Below are 22,395 nucleotides of genomic sequence, written 5' to 3' on the forward strand. Positions count from 1 at the left end.
TGACAACATCCATAGGCAGTTTAACTCCAAACACATTGAACAAACTTATCTTCTTCCATGTGTCCACACGGTTAGCCTAGTGGCTATGCACTTCGCAACCATATGCCTGGGGAAGGAATGTCCTAGGTTCAATTACCATCGAAGACGTGAGGAGCTTAAGGATCTTCCTCAGCCATAGTCAAGTTAGCCGGTCTTGAGCATAGACAGCAGGGTCAACCTCCCCCAGTTTATCTGGAGTTTTTCATCCTGCAAGCAGGCAAACCGGCCCTGTGAACACACACAAATACAGTCAGGAATACTTAAGACAAGCCCTTCAGCCATAGGTCTGAATTGTTAGCTATGTCGGTCCCAAGCCTGGATAAAAATAGGGGGGATTGAGGTGGTGCCGTACCTCCCCGTAAAAGGGGCTCACAGCTGTTGAATCACCATACAAAAATGAATGAATCTTCTTCCATTATTCCATCTATCTCTGTTGTTTAAAATCAATAAATACAACTTCCAGCTTTTCAAAAACCTTGATAGCATATTCCTTCTTTTTCCTTAACCACTTACCCAAACATGACACTCTTGCGCTATAGATTTTGTGACCTCCCAAAATCTATAGCACAAGATCAATAAAAACAGACTAATGGGAAAAAATTGGGTGGGTTCTGTTATATAATATTTTTCCTGAATTCATCAAGCTTGTTGTTAATAATTTCTATTAATTTTGTTTAAGTATTTTTATAGTGTTAAAAAAAAACACTTACTGTTTTTTTCCTTAGCCTCATGATATCAGACACAGATCCGCCACCACAGTATTCCATAACAATCTAAGAATAAATGAACTATAATTAGTCAACATAAATTTTTGACACAAAGAGAATTAAAGTAATATAATTGTCACATAAAGCAATGTTTCTCAACCTTTGAATGCTTTCCTGCATGAGAAGTCTGTAAAGCACCATTTTCCCCAAACCTAACAATAGTCCAAACATTACTTAAAATGTTTTTATAAATGACAGCTTTTCATGGCATAGCTTAATTGGAATTTATATTACCTGGCTATTCATAACTACTATTTTTTAAGAAATAATGTATACTAAATATTAATGTGAGATGGATAATAGAAAGAGCACAGGAATATCACAAGAATGTCTACCTTTGTTTCCTTGACTATATCAAGGCTTTTAACTCTGTAGATCATGTGAAACTGTGGAATGTGATAAGAACAATGGGAGTGTCCCAGAGCATTTCCGAGGAATCTTTATTATGAACAAGAAGCTACTGTCCGAACAGATCTTGGAGAAACTGAGTATTTCACAATAGGTAAAGGGGTGCGACAAGGATGCATTTTATCTCCGTACCTGTTTAATTTGTACAGTGAATACATTTTAAGAATGGCAGGACTGGAGGAGTCTTCAGTTGGAATTAAAATTGGTGGGAAAAATATTAATAATTTAGGGGGAACTTATTATGAAAGTTAAAGAATAAAGTGCTAAATATGGTCGTAAACTTAACCTCAAAAAGACAAAAGTTATGGCAACATGTGAACTTAATGATTTTGAAGTAGATGGGGAGAAAATGGAAGCAGTTAACAATTTTGTGCTCCTAGGATCCTGAATTGATAAAGATGGTTATTACTGAAGAAGATTATTACTCAGAAAGAAAGTGATGACAAATTTAAGCAAGATCTTTAAAGATATTAGCATCGCAACAAAAATCAGAATAGTGAAAGCAATGGTATTACCTGTGGTACTGTATGGATGTGAAAGTTGGATCCTGAAAGAGTGAAAGAAGGAAGATAGATGCATTTGAATTATGGGCTGGGAGATGCTTACTAAGAATAACAGACTGCAAAGCAAACCAATAAATCAGTGATAGACAGAATAAAGCCAGGTTGCTCCCTCGAAGTTATGATCGTCAAACAAAAATTGTCATACTTCGGACATATTATGTGAGCAAATGACAGTCTGGAGAAGAAGATGATGCTTGCTAAAGTTGATGGAAGCAGGAGAAGAGGAAGACCAAGAATTAGATGGGTGGATGGAGTTAAAGAAGCAAACTTGGAGGTTCTGAAAGACATGGTCAGGGACAGATCGGAATGGAAAGTGCATGTTCATGGAGTCGAAAACGACTCGATGGAACATAACACACACACAAATATTAATTATAATAACTTTAATTAATACTTCCTGTATTTTGGCAATGTTACATTGCCATCATCAGTGATTGCAAAGCAATGATATGTGCATGCAGGCACTAACAATGGGTAAATGAGGCTGAAGAAAGGCAACCAAAGTTTTAAACTGAAACACCGGTCCACTTCACCAAAGGCTCTCTGCATAGATGCACTAGCTTTGTTCTTTTACTGGAACAAATTGCAGCTACTCTTGTTCACCTTGCTGACACAAACAAAGATATTCATGTGCTGAAAAGGAGCTTGCTGCCACATTGAATTTCGATCTTTGGATGATCCTTTCTGATGTCTTGAACACTTCAGCAGTCAGAGTTTTAAAAAAGTAAGATGTCAGCATATCAAAAAGTTTAACAATCAATTAAAATCCTCAGACTCCAAGCTTCAACAATTCCAAATAAACACTGTAATAGACTTATTGTTCATCACCCTGAAGCTGGAAGCAATCTGCACCCTAGCTCATGGCCACAATTACACATTAACACCTAAGAAAATTCCTGCAAAAGAAATACTGATACAAATAGAATGAGGTGTCCTCAGCCTTCCTATCCACACTGCCAACAACATCAGACTGGATGTGGTCAGTGTACTTATGCAAAACCATCAAAAAAGTAACCTCTCAACACTTTACTGGCTCCTTAAAAAGGTGATCTCTTGGCCTGCGAAAGTCACCAATAAACTAAAATCATTTAACTTGAGAACCCTATGGCAGATATATGGCTTACAAAAAATCCATAAACAAAATGTGCCATTATGTCCCACTGTGAATGGAACTGATTCTCCCACATACAAATTTCCCAAACATTTAGCCAAAGTGCTCTCACAATATACTGGCAACACTCCTTAACACATAAAAAAACTCAGCCCACTTTAAAGCCAGTAGAGAAAACTTCACATGCCAATGCATTGACATAATGGTCGGTTTTGATGTTCTCCTCTCTATTCAAATGTCTCTCATAGACACCCTAGACCATATCCAAGCCATATTTTCTCCAGATATTTCAGCTCTGTTTCAGTTCACCATGAATTCAGGCTATTTCTTGACAAGGAAAATTCTACAAACAGATAGAGGTGACAGCTATGGGGTCTCTGTCCTTGACCAACTTCTTCATGAAGACCTCTGAAGAAAATGCAAACTATGACTGACATAAACCCACTGTCTGGCTATGTTACATAGATGATGTACTCTCTATTTGGCCACATGGCCTGGATACTCTAAACATTTTCTTAACACATCTAAACTATCAACATCCCAGGATCCAGTTTACCTGAGAAAAGGAAAACAACAACAGTCTCTCCTGCCAGTCTTATTACCTGTGAGCCTAGTAGATCCCTGGCATACAGAAAACACACACATACTGGCAGATACATCCACCAGCAGTCCCACCATCACCCTCCCAACAATACGGGATTATAAAAATTCTATATAACAGGGCAAAATTAATCAGTTCCAATAACAGCCTTAACTACTGAACTTGTTCATATTCTGAACACTTTCTTAGCCAATGGCTACAACCCCCACAAAATCCAAAAAATATTAAACCCTGTAACTACAACTTGCTGGCCTGGTTGGCTGAATGGTTAGCGTATCTGCTCTTCAGCCAAGAGGCTGCAGGTTCAAATCCCACCTAGGCATTGATGTTTGTGACTGTCTTTCACCTTCATACTAGTGAATAAACACTCTCTCAAGATGGACTGGACCACCATGGAAGAAGTAAATCCAACCCACCTGCAATAGGAGAGGCCTTCACCCTGCAGTGGGTAGAAAACAGGCTGAACATAATCATCAACTACAACCTACTCCCATTCAGAGCAGAGATTACAGAAAATCTATCATCATTTCATATATCTGGGATGCATCTGAAAATTTAACAAAAAGAATAAAGAAATACAACCTTACCGATAACAAAAAAATTGGCATCCCTTATTCACTCCACTAAAGATCAGCCATATTCCCTAGACCTACTAGATCCCTTGCAGTTGCAAACTGTTCTACTACTTTGCCCAAACAGGCAGGACAGCCACTATCAGAATTTCTGAACACAAGGACTACATCCATTTGCACCATTACAATTGATCTGAACTTGCTGACCATGCTTTGGACACTCACCACAGGATATACTGGAAGAAGGTCACTCTTTTGCACAGCAGCAACAAATATGAGAGGCTATTCCTGGAATCTGCCTCAGTCTTAAGAAACTTTTCGCACCTCAACAAACTTGGGTGCATAAAACTGCCCCAAATTTGGGAAGTACTCATCTTCAGATGTTCAGCCTGATGGCCAAGACCACCCAATTTAGCCCACAAAGGGGCACCATTTAGGACTCAAGGCCTGACTTTGGCTGGCTTTCTTCAGCCTCATTTACCCAGTGTTAGTGCCTGAGTGCATATATCATTGCTTCGTGATCCCTGATGATGGCAATGTAATGTTTCCAAAATATAGGAAGTATTACTTAAAGTCATTATAATTAACATTTAGTACACATTATTTCCTGCAAAATAATAGCTAGTTATATTACCTAAATACATGCTTATTAATCTTCACAAGTAATGGCTTAATTTAACAGCATGGTTATTACTGAATTATGTGAGTGGTGTAATTTCAAATGAAAGTTGTTAGTCAACACTGCTATGAGCTTAAGTGTATAATAAAATAATGCTGTGGTTCTGTTATTAGTATATATATTTCATTTGATTTCATTTTATGACAATTAATTCAGTGTCCACTGTTAATTTCTTAATCTGCACGATGGAATTTAAAAAAGTTATTTGTTTTATTACAGGAAAGGTATTAATTACAGCATTATAATGGTATAAGTGTTTGTTTTTATGTCACTGTGTATTATCATGATTAGAGTTATATTATTTTTGTCTCTGTCCTTGGTAATATACCATTTGACTTTTTTTTCCCTCTCTTTCTACTTTCCTTTCTTTGTCTTAAACTTTCCTTATTTGACAATCAATCATCAAACATGAAAAAAGCTGCAAAACTTACAATAACATTAGAGCCATGTGTGCAAAAGATTAAGGTTAAAGTAGGAATCTTGGTGTGTGTGTTTCTAGAGTTGTAGTCTTTGAGAAAAGCAGACTCACAAAGTTATATTCATACTACTCATTCTCATCATACTGCATGTGGAAAATCAGGAAATATAAGGAATAATGGCTCTCTCATCTATAAGGTGCACTCTCACATTGTTATAATGAGAAATACAACATATAAAGCTTTATTTTATTTTTTATTTTATTATTTTTTTTTGGTTTGTAATATTTTCACCAAGAAAACTATAAACAAATGTAAAGCTCGTCCTCCAACTGCTCAGAGGTCAACTACATAGAAATTGTCATACTCAAAGCATATTTCCTTGATACTAGAACTCTTGATGTATCATTCTACCTTGTTGAAGCTTTCATCATTTTTAGGTTCTATAGAGGATAAACTTACCCAGCTGGGGAAAGCTTATGAGATCCCTTGCATTTGTGGTTTATCTATCCTCCACTGGTTAATCTAGAAGATTTGTAGTTGTTCGTCACAAGGAAAATTAATATTATATCAAGTACCAAAAAGATTAATTAGTAGGAAAAAAAAAAAGGAAAGATCATTTATGATTAAAGTACAAACTTCAAACAAACAAGCTTAAACTTAAAGCAGAAAGAAGATGAGAGTGATATGTAAAGTCTGAACTCATGTTTCAATATTGAAATACTGTGAGTGGGTATCACAAGTAGGTATCTGTTAGTTAACTAACAAACAGAAAAAATTAATATTAAAACTTATTTATTTGTAGAATTTACACCTATGTTTCATAGGTATCTTCAGTAAAAAGAAACAGCAATTAAACAATAACAAAAGATTCTAAACAGCTCCACCTTAGTAACTAATGTAAGACAACTAAAATGGTTAATATTTTCCTAACAAAAAAAAAAATAATAAATAAATAATTATTTAAAATAAAATATAAGTTAGGAAGGATAACTAATTTAAAAAGTATTACTTCCCATAAAAAGGAAAGGCATTCTATAAGGAGTAAACGTTAATGAAAGATTTTTGTCTTGTTTTGGTGAACTATGTTTAGTGGAGATCAACTCAACAAGTCCAGATTGTTCAGGCTCGTGATATTTAATACAAAACTTATGTTCTTCGTGACAAAATTAGAATAACCACTCTCCAACCAACAGGCTGTAGGTTTGAATCCTGCTGTGGGCATGGATGTAAATTTTATCACCCATCATGTGAGACCAATGCCCTGCTTACTGGAGGCCTAAAGTGGCTTGAAAAAGTTCCATGCTTAGTCTCTAAAATAGGGATTTCTAGACTATGTAAATAATAAATAAAAAATACGAAAAAATATATTAAAAAACTGATTAAAATAACATGGTACAAAATGTGTTATAGTTTTGCAAACGACCTTTCGTGGGTGGGAACAAACAAATAAAGTTTGATTCATTCATAAGCCACATTAGGACCAATACTCATAACAGTGTGGTGATGACACAGATAAACTTATCAATCTTTCTAGCCATCTGCTAATACAGGATGAGCTTATTGCTTTATCAAAAGGATATGACTTTGCAGTTTCTCCAAAATAAAATTTTTTAAAAAAAAAACCTCTTATGGATTTTATTTTTTCACAGCATCGACAGAGACCTTTGATCCTTATCTCCTAAATAGCTAACAGGATTCAGTCTGAGAGTACAAACATTTATTTCGATGCTTAATCTTTCATTTTCTGAATTTAAAACTCAAAACTCTTTGAGGAAAAACAATTTTATTATTACCAAAGTGGACAAATGCTGCTGTTGTTCAAGATAAACACGAATATGAAAGAAAAATCTCACTATTACGTTGAGACTAGTCTACTCATAGGCCTCTCTCTCTCTTTCTTTGATCCTGTTAATAGACAGATGCATAGGCTTAATTTTCTCACTCATAATGTTTCTAATTGCAATGAAGAACGGTGTTTCATTACTGTTGACTGTATAGGATGTCCCACTTCAGTTATCAAAATATGCTAGTTCTTCTAGTTTCTGCTAGTTCCATTTCCATTGAAATGGAACTAGCAGAAACATCTATTATGTTGATCTGTTAGTTAACCAATGCTTCTGCTAGTTCCATTTCTTTTCCATTTATGCTTCTTATATTGATTGTGCAAAATCTTGAACTCTGCTGATGTTGAGTTGAGATTTGTTTCAATAGCTAATTTTACTGTTTCCTCTAGTTCCCTGACAAAAACAAAGGGGACTTTGTTTAACCAGATGATGCCTTAAATTGCATGAATATGGTGCTTAAATACATATATGTGTATTGTTTTTTCCAGTTAGGAAAATATTAACTGTTTTAGTTGTCTTACATTAGCTAATAATTTGGCACTTTTTAGAATTTTCTATTATTGTTTAATTGCAGATCTTTTTATCTTTTTTGTACTGAAGATTCTTATGAAACAGAAAGAAATTTTGCAAATTGATAAGTTTCAATGAGTTTTTTTCCTTTTTATAATTTTTTTATCATTAGTCTGGATTTAAGGTAGGTGAATATGTGGTGCCCTCCAGGTATAGGGCACAGCATAAGAAGACCAATGCCTTTCACAGGACAGGTTCCTTATGGAAATATTATTACATCATCCTAATCTGAAGAGATCTGATAAACTGCATTTACTTCCCAGTTTTATTTTTATTTATAGAAAGTAGGGCTACTTAACAATGTTCATCTAGTTTTTTTTTTTTTAAAGTACTTTTTACTACAGCTTCTTAGGACTTCAGTTATAATGACATCATGCTGATCTACTAAACCTCATTTATGGCTACAGTGTTCATCTTTCATGCTGGAGGTTTAATGGAATATTTACAGCTGGGTAAGGATTTAAACTAATTTTAATGCTTTCAATATTTCATCTCTGTCAATGTAACATCTTCAGGGATTACAAATAACTCTTGTAACACATCCTCAAATACAACACAATACTAAGTGAAACACATGGATGACTCTGAAGTCCTACCTAGGTGAGCCCTCTATGGGCATTTGTAGGTAGCCTAGGATATAAAGTGGGATCTCTGATAATTAATGTTTCCCAAATTTTGGGAAGTTTTATGCAACTGTATTTATTAAAATTTGGTTGATTTCTGAGTGCCACTGCAGATTTTTAAAAACAGTCTTTCTTTTTTGAATTTACTATGGTGGAACAGGAAGTTTTTCTCCAGAAGATCCTGTGGATTGTATCCAAAGCATGGTCTGCAAGGCCAGATTGACTATAGTCATGATTGCAGATGTATGATTTGTGTTTTTCTAAATGGATGAAGTAAGCCAGCTTACAGGAACAGGATACTTTATATACTCCAGGCACTGAGATTAGAGGTAGCTGATCTTTGGTAGAATGTTTAAGGGTAGCAAGTTTACGGTGGGACTTAAATGCTGCGTGGAGGTTGTACTTTTTTTTTAAGGACCTGGTTATTTTTTCTGATGTGCCACGGATGTAGGATATGGTGATGGCATTTCTGAAATCCTTCTGAAGAGATGTCTGGGGAATGGGTGAGAAACTGATTATTTCTTTAATTCTGTAATAGCTGTAGCCATTGGAAAGGAAGGTGTGTAGTTGAGTTCAGTGAGGTTCCACTGAAACAAAGATTGTGGGCTCCATTGGTTAGAGTTTTAATAATGCCATATTGTTGAGAGGGGTGGTGGTGGGAGAGTTTGTGAATGTATCTGCCTGTGTGAGTAGATTTCCTACATACAGTGACGGAAAGGTTAACATTAGAAAAGCATGTTATTAAGGTGTCTAAGGAAGGATAAACTATTGTTATTTTCCTTTTCCATCGTAAACTGGATTCTTGGATGTAGGCTATTGAGGAAGGAGTCTAATGTGTCTCGGTCACATAGAGAATACATCACCTACATATCTTAGCCAGATAGAAGGTTTGAGAGGGGCTGAGTCTATGGCTTGTTTTTCAAAATTTCCATGTAAAAATTGGCAAGAGGGGGAATAAACCCATAAGTAGCTCCTTCTATTTGTTTGTAAATTTTGTTCTTCCAAGAAAAATAATTAGAATTAATGGCAAAAGAAAAGAGATCTAAGATAACAGAAGGAAAAATGTTTTTTAAGAGTGTTAAGGTGTCATTTAAGGGAATATTGGTAAATTAGTGAGGTGATGTCAAAGTTTACCAATATATATGTATTATTTAAAGTTAGATTTTCAATCAGGGTTTTCAAATGGATAGAGTTTTTTTTTTATATAGGATGCAGTAAGTCCAGTGAGGAGGGGTCAGAGAGTTAGCCAGCTGCTTTGTCAGTTTGTAGCATAGTTCTGGTTATTTTTCTTGGAAGAACAAAATTTACAAACAGATAGAGGGAACTGCTATGGGTTCCCCACCTCTCACCAAATTTTTATATGGAAAACTAAAAAAAATGAGCCATAGACTCGGTCCCCTCTCAAACCTTCTATCTGTCTAAGATATGTAGATGATGTGTTCTCTATTTAATCTCCAACATGATGTCCTCACAGTACTTAAGCCTCAACATGCTGTTAATTCTTGTAAAATGTGAATATGTATATATTCACATTTTATTCCAATTTTCATATTGAAGATAAGGGAAAATGTTATGCTGTTATTACTATTCATTAATATGATAACTTACATATATAATATTATAAGGCTTTATGTTTATAGCAGCATGTTTATTCAGCATTGGGACAAAGCAAAAAAGATTTAAATATTGCAGACGAGAGTTTCTGATTTAACTTTATCTTTGTAAAAAGATTTAGATACTATAAGTGATAGTTTTTGATTCAGATGACTATTTTTGCCTAATAATATATAAAGGCTGAGGTAGTGGGCAACTATGGGCTGGTGATGTGCAATACACAGCCTTTCTTGATCAAGTCAACCCCACCTTCTCATGGTGTGCCTGTTTCTACTAAAGGTACTACAGTATTCCTACTAAGAGATATGTAAAGAGATATCTTCCTACTTTCCTAGTTGGAGTAAATGCCAACTAGTCCTAGGTGGTAGATAACTTTCATCGCCTGGTGAAATACCACCACCTTGCTTAGTGGAGCCCTGAAGTGGTTACTGCCATGCTTGCTTCATAGAGCAAGGGTTCCAGTTTTCTTCATCCCCTCCTCCAACCTTCGACATACAACATGATGATATCCTTCGAGGGCATGCCAAACATACTGCAGGGATCAATATAGCAGTAAAGCAGTTCCACAGGCTGGCCGCCAGGTAGTGTACACGACTGAACTAAATGGTAATGCATCTTTTAGGAGGCTTCCTGATCAACTTGTGCATAATCTGTCTGCCAACTTACACTACAAGGCTGTGTCTGGAGGGAGGCTGTGTAATGACATGTGGGGAGCAATGTCAAGTGCCACATTGTGGTTTGGAGACTGGATGCTCTCTGTATGGTTGACATGTTTAAGAGTTTATTTCCTCCCACTGCTTGTTTCCCTTCTCTTTCTATTCAACTTCTGCAACATTAAACATAAAACTAAACCTAAATAATTATAGTATCTATGTGATTAAACTAAAAATAAACCACTCTCCAAAATTTCCAAAAAAACCTTAAAAATCACAAAAATATCTTTCATATTCACTTTACCAACATCAATGGCATCAACAGTAACTCAAATGATGTGCATCACTACCATCTTCAGTCATCTAACCTGATGTTCTGTTTCTGACTGAACCTCCAATTTCTACTAAATCAACCACAACTGTCCAAATTACACCTGTAAGACAACTACCATAAGTAAGGTACTTTTGCTTTTGTGCATTCTGATATTCCTTATCAAAGGATGCTTAACCTAAAATCTCACTTTTTTTTTACTTCCTATGGCTTAAAATTTCTTTGCCACATTTTATTTCATTCATCTGCTGCCTCTACCATTCTCCAAATTCTGAAAATCATTCTGATCTCTGACTTCTTATTCTTTAAAGCTTAACTGCACTCAGTCAAAATTTCCAAACAGTGAAGTCATCCTTCTTGATGATTTCAATGTCCAAAATTCTACCTCACTACCTTTTTCAAATTTCACTGACCAAGCCAGAAGAGAGGTCAAGATTTCATGACAATCTCTTCGCTCACACAACACTCTGGAATTACTTTTTAACTAGTTCTCCTTTCAAGTATTTTGTTCAGTTGACTGTTCTTCTTGGTAATTCAGACCAAAATCTCATCCAAGTTTCATCTCTGGAGAAATAGCCTTCAGTTATTTACAACCTTGCATGATCTGACATTACAACTATGCCAAATGGAAGGATTTACATGACTTACTTCTCCTTTCCATGGTCAGACTACTGTTTTCAGCCTTCAGATCCAGATAACTGTCGTGATCTTGTTACAGAAATAGTCCATATTTGAATGAAAGCTTTCATTCAAATTTCCCAAACTAAATCTAAACCATGGTTCTCCAAGAAGTGTACCAGGGCTGTCCAAGAAACGCAAACAGCTTTTCACAAGTGGCTTGAGAGCAAGATGCCAACTTCCTTCACAGTTTAGACAGTTGCCTGCAACACTTGTAAAACAACCATTAAAAGGGCAAAGTCTCAAAGTCTAAATTCAACAAGGATAAATGTAGAAAACTCATTGCTTGTGCCACTGCAGTTGCACCTTTTGGTCTCCCTTGCCAAAGCTGTTGGGCACATCTTTCGTTCATCTATATGCACCCTAACAGTAGCATTGTAATATTGCCTAAAGACAATTATGATGCCTTGGCTTCATTCTTCTCTTCTAACTCCTCCATAGATGACCTTTGTCTAGAATATTTCACCTCATGCCTTCCACCAGAAAGACATCAGCAGAATCTTGAATAACTTGGATAGCACAAAGGCAGCAGATCTAATGGAATCCCATCCATTGTGCTCAAGAGATGTGCTCCTGAACTAACACCTGTTCTCTACCATCTATTCACTAAACTGTACTCAGCTGACATCCATCCTTCAGCATGGAAGAAAGCTCTTATACAACTGATTCCCAAAAAAATGCTTACCATCAAGTTATCAACTTACTGCTCTGGCATCAGTTTTGTCAAAGAGAAGTAACAGAGAAGATTATCAAGAGTCAACTTCTTCAACACCTGAAGAACTTATATCTAATTAGACCACCAGTAATTTGGATGTAGACTGGATTTCCAGAGAAAACTGACAATCCAATCTAGATCCACAGGAGATCTCTTGGCCTACATCATGCACCTCTGAACTCATTCCATGGAAAGTTTTGAAGAAAACTGTGCTGTTGCTCTTGACCTCTCCAAGGCTTTTGATGGGGTCTGCCATCAAGAGCTTCTCAACAAATAACCACCATTTGGACTGCCTTCATTCTTGCACAAATGGATTGTCAGTTTTCTCTTGGATTGATCCCTACATGTAATGGAAGATGGCCTTCTCTCCCCATACTTTCCTGTCAATGCCAGTGTCCCTCAGGGCTCAGTCATCTCACCCACCCTCTTCCAGACTGACTGCAAATCCTATTCACAGTTTTGCTAATGACGGTACATTGTGCTTAAACATCAAGCTTCAAGATCATCTGTAATAAGTACCCTGAACTTATTACAGATGATATTGACTGCAGCAAAAGCAACTTCAAATGCTTCCAAAACACAGTTTTGCTTGTTCTCATAAAAAATACCTTAGATCTTCTCCGCTTTTGATATGCTCAGCTGAACAGTAAAGACCAATCTCTCTTCTCTGATTCATACTCCGAATCTTTGCTGACACAATGATATCACATTTATAGCATCATTGGCATCCTTTTCCACTCAAGACAGAGTTCTCTGCTGAACAATTACTTACTCTGTATAAATCCCCAAATCCAACCAACATTGGAATACTGTATTTATGTTTAGGGTAGTGTACTTAAGACCTCCCTAAAAATACTTGATGTAGTTCAGAAAAGGGCAGTCCAATTGACCTGGGTGAGCTCACATTGCGAGCTCACCCAGCACCTAGCGACTGTGATTGGTTATTGTGTCAACCAATCCAATTGAAAGTTGTCACTTGTCATGAGTTGAGCACTTTCTGTATCCGATGGCTGTATTACAAACAGCTGCTACATGTGTTTTCTGGAACTGAAAATTTGAAAGCGGATGTAAGGAGAAAAAACTTAAATGTTTCTCTTGCTTGTGCAGTATAGCATCTGTTGAGGTTACAAAATTTTGTAATGGTTTAGAGAAATTTTTATTCTAGTCTTCGGAAATAACAGACAGTAAAAAATATCTATTCCTGAATAAAAATGAATATTCTGTGTATTATAAGACATTGTTGATCTACAAAAAAATACCAGCATACGTGAGATTGATAAGACAGACAAACCACTGATACTAAAAATATAAGATTCCCGAAAGTGTGGATAATTCCGATAATGATCAGATGTTATGTACACTTTAAACAAAAGGAAATTCTTGGAAAATGGAGCAAAATATACACAAACCAGAGAAATACACATAACATGGGCAACAAATTTTACAAAATGATTTGCTGCTCCATCAAACCATATTTATTCCTGCCATACTCTCCGTCTACTTGTAAGTTTTTTTTTTTTTTTTTTAATTATGCCATCATAAATTCACTTATCCATGTCTAGACTTTATAGGATCATGTTATTCGCTCCACCCAGCAAGTTATAGGACACACATATTACAAATATTAATTATTCGTTTACCATTAATGAAAGTATTTCTACTCACACTTATTCTTCCCTTTCATTTCCTATTCTCACATGTCTTATAAATGATGGTTCACATATTTTCATCTTTGAGTATTTCAAATATGCCAACCAAATATAGCATTCTCCTTCATTGTTATTTTCTAATAAATCCTAAAACACAGACTGTTCTCCCCACTTTACACAGAAGTATTCAAAGTTATCCTGCAATTAATTGCATTGGACCAATTAAGATGAGCACTGATGCGCTATGCATTCTCAAAACTTTCATACATCGATAAAAATGCAATCATACAGTCATGTATGTCTACAGAGGAGGGGGAGCTACTCCTCCCAGGATTGAGTAAAAAAATTCCACAGATTATAATCATAAAAGTGATTGGGATATGTAACCTTACACCCTCGACCATGGGACGATTTTTATGTCCTAAAATTTTATTATGGGTTGATCTGTTTCGGCCCACGGTGGGGTAGCATAGAATATGTGTTTTATTGCAGCAATAAAGCACGTGTTCCTGTTTTTGGTTCATTTTTTTCTGATTGGTGAAAAATATGTTCATTACTGTTGTGAACATCAACCAGTTCATTTGCCCTCTGTGTCTAGTGAGTCACTGAGTGAAGTGTGAATTGTAAATCTATAGTGAAACAAATTTAAACAGAAAAATACATTTTTAAAAGGTAAGTGTATGTAATTTAATATTATTTTACTTGTTAGTTTTATGATTTTTTTTGCTTTTAAACTGAAATAATTCAATTTAGGATTTTGGAATTTATTAATTAGTTGATTTTTAATAAAATATGTCAGTCAATTTTTTTTATATCTGAAATTGTGCTAAAAACTGTATTAATTCCGAATATATTTTTTTCCAAGAATTACAGATCATTAAAATTGATGTAAAATGAAAATAATGTATTTATAGTTTACATCAATAAATAATTACATCAAAAAAAAAAAAAAAACTAAAAGATGTTCATTGATGTAATTATTTAATTACATCAATGAACATCTTTTAGTTTTTTTTTTTTCTGCAGACGCCCATGCATATGGTCAAATTGACGTGAAATTTGTAGCGTGGGTTGCATAACCCACATGACAGCATACCCAACTGTATAATATTTTCTCTCTTGAAAGTTTCAAAATCAATAACCTTGATGATTCATGAAAATCAATCCGAAAAAGCATTTTACAGTTGACTCTCAATACAGGAAATTCCTAGGAACCACAGGAATATCATCAGTAGACAGTTTGCTGTAATGAATTTTCTTTATAAGTACGGTGTGAGGCTTCATTCGGGACTTAACTGATAGTCTGCTATAGTAAGCAAGTTCATTATAATGGTGTCTGCCACAATTAGAGTAACTCTAAATTTAATTGGGGTGGTTTAAGTTACTAAATTTTGGGAACCCTTTGCCTACAGAAATCTAGCATCAAGATTAATTCTGAGTTCTTGAAAACGAGTAACCCTGTAAACATTTTAATAATAATAAACCCTGTAATAATCCTCTAAACATTTTAGTACTGTAATTCCACATCCATCCAAAATTATAGCATATACTAGTTTTACTTTTATATTTATGGAAATTATGCTAATTTTTATGAAAAGATTCTTTGTCTTTTCATAAAAGGAATACATCACATTAACAATGACATCACGAGATATGCATGATATTAATGGCGATAAATACATACCCATAGATCAGTGCCCTTAAAATAACTTCCATAATACTTGACAACATATGGACTATCACACTGTTGCATTATGGATATTTCCTTAATAATTTCCTGTAGATCAGTGTCCACTGGTACCTGCTTAATAGCAAGTACCTGACCTGACTCTTTATGAAGTGCTTTATAAACACTGCCATAACTCCTGTAATAAAAAATATCATTAATAAATGCAACAGAAGCAATCTAACAATAACAACAACAAAAAACATACTACATCTCTTAACCCAAGATTACTATTTCTGGAAGGGTTGTTAATATTTATGACTTTCATACTTCTTTTAAATATTTAATTGACTACGTAATACATAAAAAAGCATAAAATAAAATGTTATTCTGAATGTTGCATTACAATTTAATATGAACAGGTTCCTGCTGTGGATACAGGAAACTATCCGTATCAAAGTTAAAAATAAATAAATAAATATTGCATCTAATGTGCAAGTATAATCCACTTCTATTTTTTTTTCCCCTTAAGAATGATTATCCATATATTTGAAATTTAAAGGAAAACTCAGTAAACAGTATTGGATTAAATGTATTTACAATTACTTTGTATAGGACTTTTCATATTAAATGTTAGGATATTCTGGTTTGTTTCATATGCATGATGGATTGTTTAGTGTCTCAAGCCAAAAATGACATTTTATATGAAAACACACCAATATTTTTTAAGAACTGCAATTACTATAACTATATGTTGTAATACTTGCAGTCTGAAAGCTGCAGGATGGTTATCATGTTCAGGTGTTATTCAAGTTTGAAGAAAAACTTTCAAGAGGCAATAAAAAAAAAAGAACTTACCCTCCCCCTTTTTTTTTTAATTCAAGCACAATTTTTGTATATCACCTATCACCGTTTACATAAGGCAAATTCTATTTCAAATTTGCTGTTAAAACATAAAAATTTAGGTAGTTTAGAATTTTCTGTTTTTAGAAAAGAAACTCATACTGATCATTATATCCATGCTAATCCTCATCATCCTAATCAAAAGACTGGAGCTATTAAAATCCTGTTACATCATGCTCATAATATTTGTTTCATTGAAGACCTTTTACAAGAATTGAATTATATCAAATCTGCTTTTATGAAAAATGGCTTTAATGAATCTTTTATTAAGAAGGCCTTTAACAGCTTCAGACAATCAGTCTGTAGACCTCCTGAAGATATCACTCAGATTCCATTCCTTTGTTGGATCTTGAATGAAAGGATTTCCTTGGAAAATTATTTTTGTTTCAAGATCCAACAAATTTAGCTAAAACAATAACGAAAATGCTTGTAAATAAGTGAAGATACCAATTTTGTTTAAAGAATTATACTAATACAAATTTTGTAATATTAATTAAAGGTGAAAGATGTCATTTATTTGTAAATGATTATAATGTAAGAAGTTTCTCTATAAGACATATGTTAGAGCATAATAACGAAGGATCGAAGTCCATTAACGACAACTTCAGATAAATTGTATGGCCGACGGCAATTTGCTTACATGCGAACGGCATGCGCACAGTGTTTTCCGGGAAGACGCGGCACGCGTACGAAATATTCCAGGAAGATAGGAATGAAAATAGAAACCGGGTGTAAAAAAGAGAGTGTCAGACAGAAAGTTTTGGGTGAATGAGGGCGCTAGAGATACAAGGTATAAAACGGGTTTGTCCCCCACGTTCAGGGCTTTTTAGGTTTTTTTCGTCTGGAGTTGCTGGAAAGTTTCTGGTGGAGTCGGGAAGAGTTCCAGTTCGAGATCTAGTCGATAGTGGGCAGCTATTCTCTGCTGTCAGGCGGAAAGAATAGGCGAAGAAATATTAGATACTCTTCCGAGTAAGCCTGAAAATACTGGCCGACACATACGTCCACATGGATCGATTCAAGCCATGCTGTTTCCAGTCGAGAATGTGATGAAAGGACAGAACAATGAAGGCCAAAAGGACGAGATCGAACATTCGGAGGGAAATTATAACGAAAGGATAGACGGAATAAGTTACAGGAATGTGATAATGTAAAACCCTTTTATAATTCCTTTGTTAAGAAATAATGGAATATTGTGTTATGGAAGAAACGAGATGTTAGATTATAAAACTCTAAACTTGTAGGTAGAAGGACTATAGTGAGATTTAGATACCAGTGTCCAAAATCTATAGGCTGTTTCCTTAGTGTTTGTGTGAATGAGTAGTAGTTAATTTGCTATAAGTAATGATCTATAGAGTTATCGATGTGAACGTTTTAAGAATATGTATAAGATAGTAAAGATATTTAAAGGATGCTAGCTAGAATTTTGTGTAGTGAAATGAGCCTATTCTTAGATGTGATATGTGAATTACAGTTGTTATGTCTAACCTTATAACTTGGGATAACTATTCCTATCGAGTGTTTTTTTTATTGTAAATGTGTAATCTTAGGAATTTAATAAATGTATCTTGATTATCTTAACCTGATTTGTGCCTTGATTTGAATCCAATGCACTGCTTGCTAACATTTGAATCTGAGCGAGAGTGAATTATATGACAGAGGCCACGACTGCAAACTAAAGTATTTAAGAGAGATAGATAAAATTGAGATAAAGAATAATTAATAGATTGATTTACTTAGTATATTTTCTAAGGGTTACTCCTTGGTTAAGAGGAATTTCTAATCTAGGGATCTGGCTGGCACAGCTTGATCAAATAAATATTGCGAGAACCTGATCAGGAGGAAACCCCAGACTGTTATTGCTGAGGATCGGAGTCTATTCAAAAGTCTACCCTTTGTCAATTTATTTAATATACTTAATCTTTCTAAGAATCGGCCAAATTGTGTGGATAGATTTAACTGTGAATGAGATAAGTGATATAAGTAGGAGAACACAATAAAATATAAATTAAAGATATGTTTTGACATAACACGTTTATATTAAAGGGATTTTTGAACACATAGCTAAAGTTCTAAAACCTCTTAATATTGTAGTGTCCTTTCATCCTATGAGGAAGATTTCTACCTTTCGTTCTTCACATAAAAACAAGCTTTCTCCACTCAATCTTTCAGGCATCTACCAGAGCCCATGCTCCTGTGGTTTGTCTTAGTTTGGACAGTCTGCAGCTATTTGTCATGAGAAACAAATCTTACATCCTTTACCATGGTCCCATCTTGACCAAACAGTTTTTTGGAAGAAAACTAAGCTTTTACATAGAAGTAGATTTCTTATGAAGTGCTTATATAAAGAAAGTTGTGAGACCTTTCTATACACCGATTGAACTTAAACAGATCTGATGGCCTTCAGTTATTCCCATTATGGGAAATATTATTATTTACGTTTTTACGTATTATTTTATGTATATTTATGCATTATTATATTACGGAAATATTATTATTTACTTAGATACGTTGATGATGTGTTCGTTATCTGGCCACATGGGCGACAAACGCTAAACACATTCCTTAGTCACCTGAACAACATGAACGCATACAATTTACTATTGAAATTGAAAATCAGAACTTGCTCCCGTTCCTGGATACACTGGTCACACGCCTTCCATCCTTCACGGTCTACCACAAAACGACACACTGGCCAATACATACATGCTAATTCATACCACCATCCATCACAAAAATATGGAGTCATTAACACCCTTAAAAACAGAGCTATAACAATTTGCTCTAACCAGCAAGCTCTGAAACAGGAACTAAAAATCATCAGTGACACATTTATAAATAATGGCTATAACAAAAATACTATTAATAAAGTACTTCATAAAACATCATCAAAAAAGAATCTAGATTATAGTAAAACCATAGCCATCCCATACATTAAAGGGTTATCAGAAAAAAAATCAACAGAATTCTATACCATTATAATCTCAAGTTGAATAAATTACAATTTATTCAACTCCTCTAAGGATCCTCTCCTCCCATTGTCACATCCTGGAGTTTATTGCATTCACTGCAATAAATGTAACTTACCATATATTGATGAAACAGGACGTACAATCCCTATACGTAAGAAAGAACACATAAGACACATTAAATATAATCATTTTGGTGAAGCATCATGCTCTCAACACCTTACACCGAATTGACTGGAAAAGTACCCACTCTTTACACCATACAAAAACCTGGTATGAAAGAAAATTTAAGGAAGCCTGCGAACTTCTGATAAACCACTCAAATATCAACAATAATGGTGGCATGAAAATTCCAAGAATCTGGATGGCACACATTCAGCCTACCTAATATTTAGTATCCAACATACTTCAGGACTCTAGGCAACCTTCAGCTAGTATTGGAAACCATTCCATACCAACTGGTCAGAATTTATATGTATAATCATGGTGTTAATATATATATATATATATATATATATATATATATATAGACTTGTTGCTCCCAATGTAATTTTACAACCAATAGATAATATTAATAATAGGACTCCAGCATTGATGTAGTAAGGTTTTTTTTTTTTTTTTTTTTTTTTTTTCACCAGAGGTCAGGCCACTCTTATATTTCTCTGTATAATAATATTATACAGAGAAACAAGCTGCACTACAATCTACATGGTTTGTAACAGTTGGTCAGTAACTTTAACAAACCACGTAGATTGTAGTGCAGCTTGTTTCTCTGTATATAGTATATATGCTCCAGAAGATGACCTTGATATAAAGGTCAAAACGTCGAATGTGGATTTTGGTTTATATTAAACTAAAGTTTTACTCAAACACGGTAGTTGTCTCCATAATTTTCCAAAATGTATTCGGATCACCATGTAAGCCTAAAAGAAAGGAAATATTATTACTTCATTTTTATACAAATTCCTGTATTATGATTATTATTATAATTTTTTATTTTTATTTATTTTATTTTATAATTGGGAATTTTACTGACCATTTATTGTCCTATTAACTATAGTGGTGCTTTTTGAAAAATGATTCTTTAATTGTGTTCCATTTTCAATGCACTGAATATGCCATATGATACACAGTTGAAAATTTTATATCTAAAAATTTATTCATATAAGTTTTAGTTTCCATGTTTAGTTTTTTGAAGGATGACAACTTGCGTACCAATATTAAAGTAGCTATTTCAAATTTGCTGTTAAAATGTGAAAATTGAAACACGTTTGCAATAACTGGAAATATGTTTTGCTTTGTTACAGAGTAAACTATACTTAACAAGAAATCGTATTCTTGTTTTTATCCTTTACCAAGCATTGGCATACAAAGTAACTTCATGATAGGTTATTTGTATGCAGAGATAGATGAATTAATCTGCTTTCACATACACAACACACTACAGCAACCTGATATGAAGTCATCTGTCTCCATATACAAGCAGCTTAATTTATTGTTAAATATAATTTATTTACTTTGTGACCAAATGAAAAAAAAAACAAAAAACTTGCTATAACTATCTTATATAAACACACTGGTTGAAAAATACACCATTCTCCTACTTGTGTATAAAAACACAAGTTTTACCACTGATTTAGGTCTAGGTATCTCCACAGGTCTAGTCCTTGCTAATGGCTCAATAAGCTCCTAACAGAATCCATGTGTTAAGCTTAAGTGCTGGGAGAAACTCATGTTAGAGGTTTAATGAAGCAAAACAGCACTGAGAAAGGATTAAAAATATTATTTAATTCTTCCAATATTTTGTCTCATTCACTGAGATCATCAGGTAGTACAATATGAGACTTCTAACATTCAAAACTAAATGAAACACATGAACAAAAGACTAGAGTACAAGTAGGTGAAGCACCCCCCCCCTCTGTGGGCAACTGTTGGTGGCCTAGATCCTAAGCCACCAACAGGTGCTCACAAAAAAGAAGAGTGAGAAATTTTTTTGTGATTCACTAGATTTGCTTGATTGATAATAACCAGGTTTTTTTTTTTTAACTCATATGCAACTGTTTATTTATACCAGATGTATTTCCTCCACATGTTTTGCTGTCTATATGACTAACAGCATCATCAGGGGGTTACTTAACATAAATAAAGAAATGTCAAAAAAATTATCTTTTTCCAACAACAGTTAATGTCTATAGTTGAAATCACTGGAATGATAGTCTAATCACGAGTATCATTAGGCATGTTACATGCAGTCTCTCCACTGTTGTGTAAACTCTGTATGTGATTGCTGACATAGGACGTCTTTAATTTTACACATGCTAATGTTAATTAATGATTTTAGATGTCATGAAGGATCATTCCTTTATTTCTATTTAGTGTACCTTTTGAGCGAATGACCTTGGAGGACTCCTTGAACAACCTGTTGAAGTCGTTCTTTTCTAAGTATGGCATGGAAGATGCTTACCAATTTATCGTGAGATATTCTTTTAGAATGTGCGCTACAAGTCCACTTTTTTTCTGTTTGTTTTTCAACGTTGCCTATATGTTCTTTGCTGCAGATTTTGAAATCTCTCTCAGTCTGACCATTGTATATCTTCCCACAAGGGCACAGAATCTTGTATAAACCTGGATGTTTATAAAATGGGGGGGGGGGGTAGAAAGCTTCGTAAAGTGTTGGCTGGTTTGAATGCCATTCTGATGATGACTGTCTTGAATATTTTGGCTATTTTTCTTGATGCATTGCCAACGTATGGAACAGATACCGTGCCTCGGTACAGTTAACCCTCGTATAATGCGGATGTTAGGTTCCGCAGAAATGATGCGTTATGCGAGACTCGTATCACATAGAAAAAGTAGGGTTATGTTCCAAAATCGTTTTTTTAAAATTATATAAACAATGACACATCCAACAAAAATATTTTTTATTTAATTCAGGTAATTCACGTAGGTTGAGAAAACATATAAACTCTGAAACAAATACATAGTACAACATTATAAAAATTACAAATTGTACGTAAACTTCAT

At 34.5% G+C, this 22,395-nt stretch overlaps 1 protein-coding gene across 2 annotated transcripts in view; it reads right to left on the reverse strand.

The window, feature by feature from the left end:
* hpo (serine/threonine-protein kinase hippo) overlaps window positions 1–22,395 on the reverse strand; it is a 180,079-nt gene that overhangs the window by 136,750 nt on the left and 20,934 nt on the right. The window contains exons 3-4 of one of the 2 annotated variants that reach the window (XM_090414415.1): window positions 15,521–15,701; window positions 750–812 (exon numbers count right to left, since the gene is read on the reverse strand). In XM_090414415.1, coding sequence (XP_090270541.1) covers window positions 750–812; window positions 15,521–15,701 — 244 coding nt within the window. Of the gene's footprint in view, window positions 1–749; window positions 828–15,520; window positions 15,702–22,395 lie in introns of those variants that run through there. The other variant, XM_090414416.1, reaches the window with a different exon arrangement.

Source organism: Typopeltis vanoorti, chromosome 25, assembly GCF_054136105.1.
Source record: "Typopeltis vanoorti isolate ZY-2024b chromosome 25, IOZ_Tvanoo_1.0, whole genome shotgun sequence".
Classification (NCBI taxonomy): domain Eukaryota; kingdom Metazoa; phylum Arthropoda; class Arachnida; order Uropygi; family Thelyphonidae; genus Typopeltis; species Typopeltis vanoorti.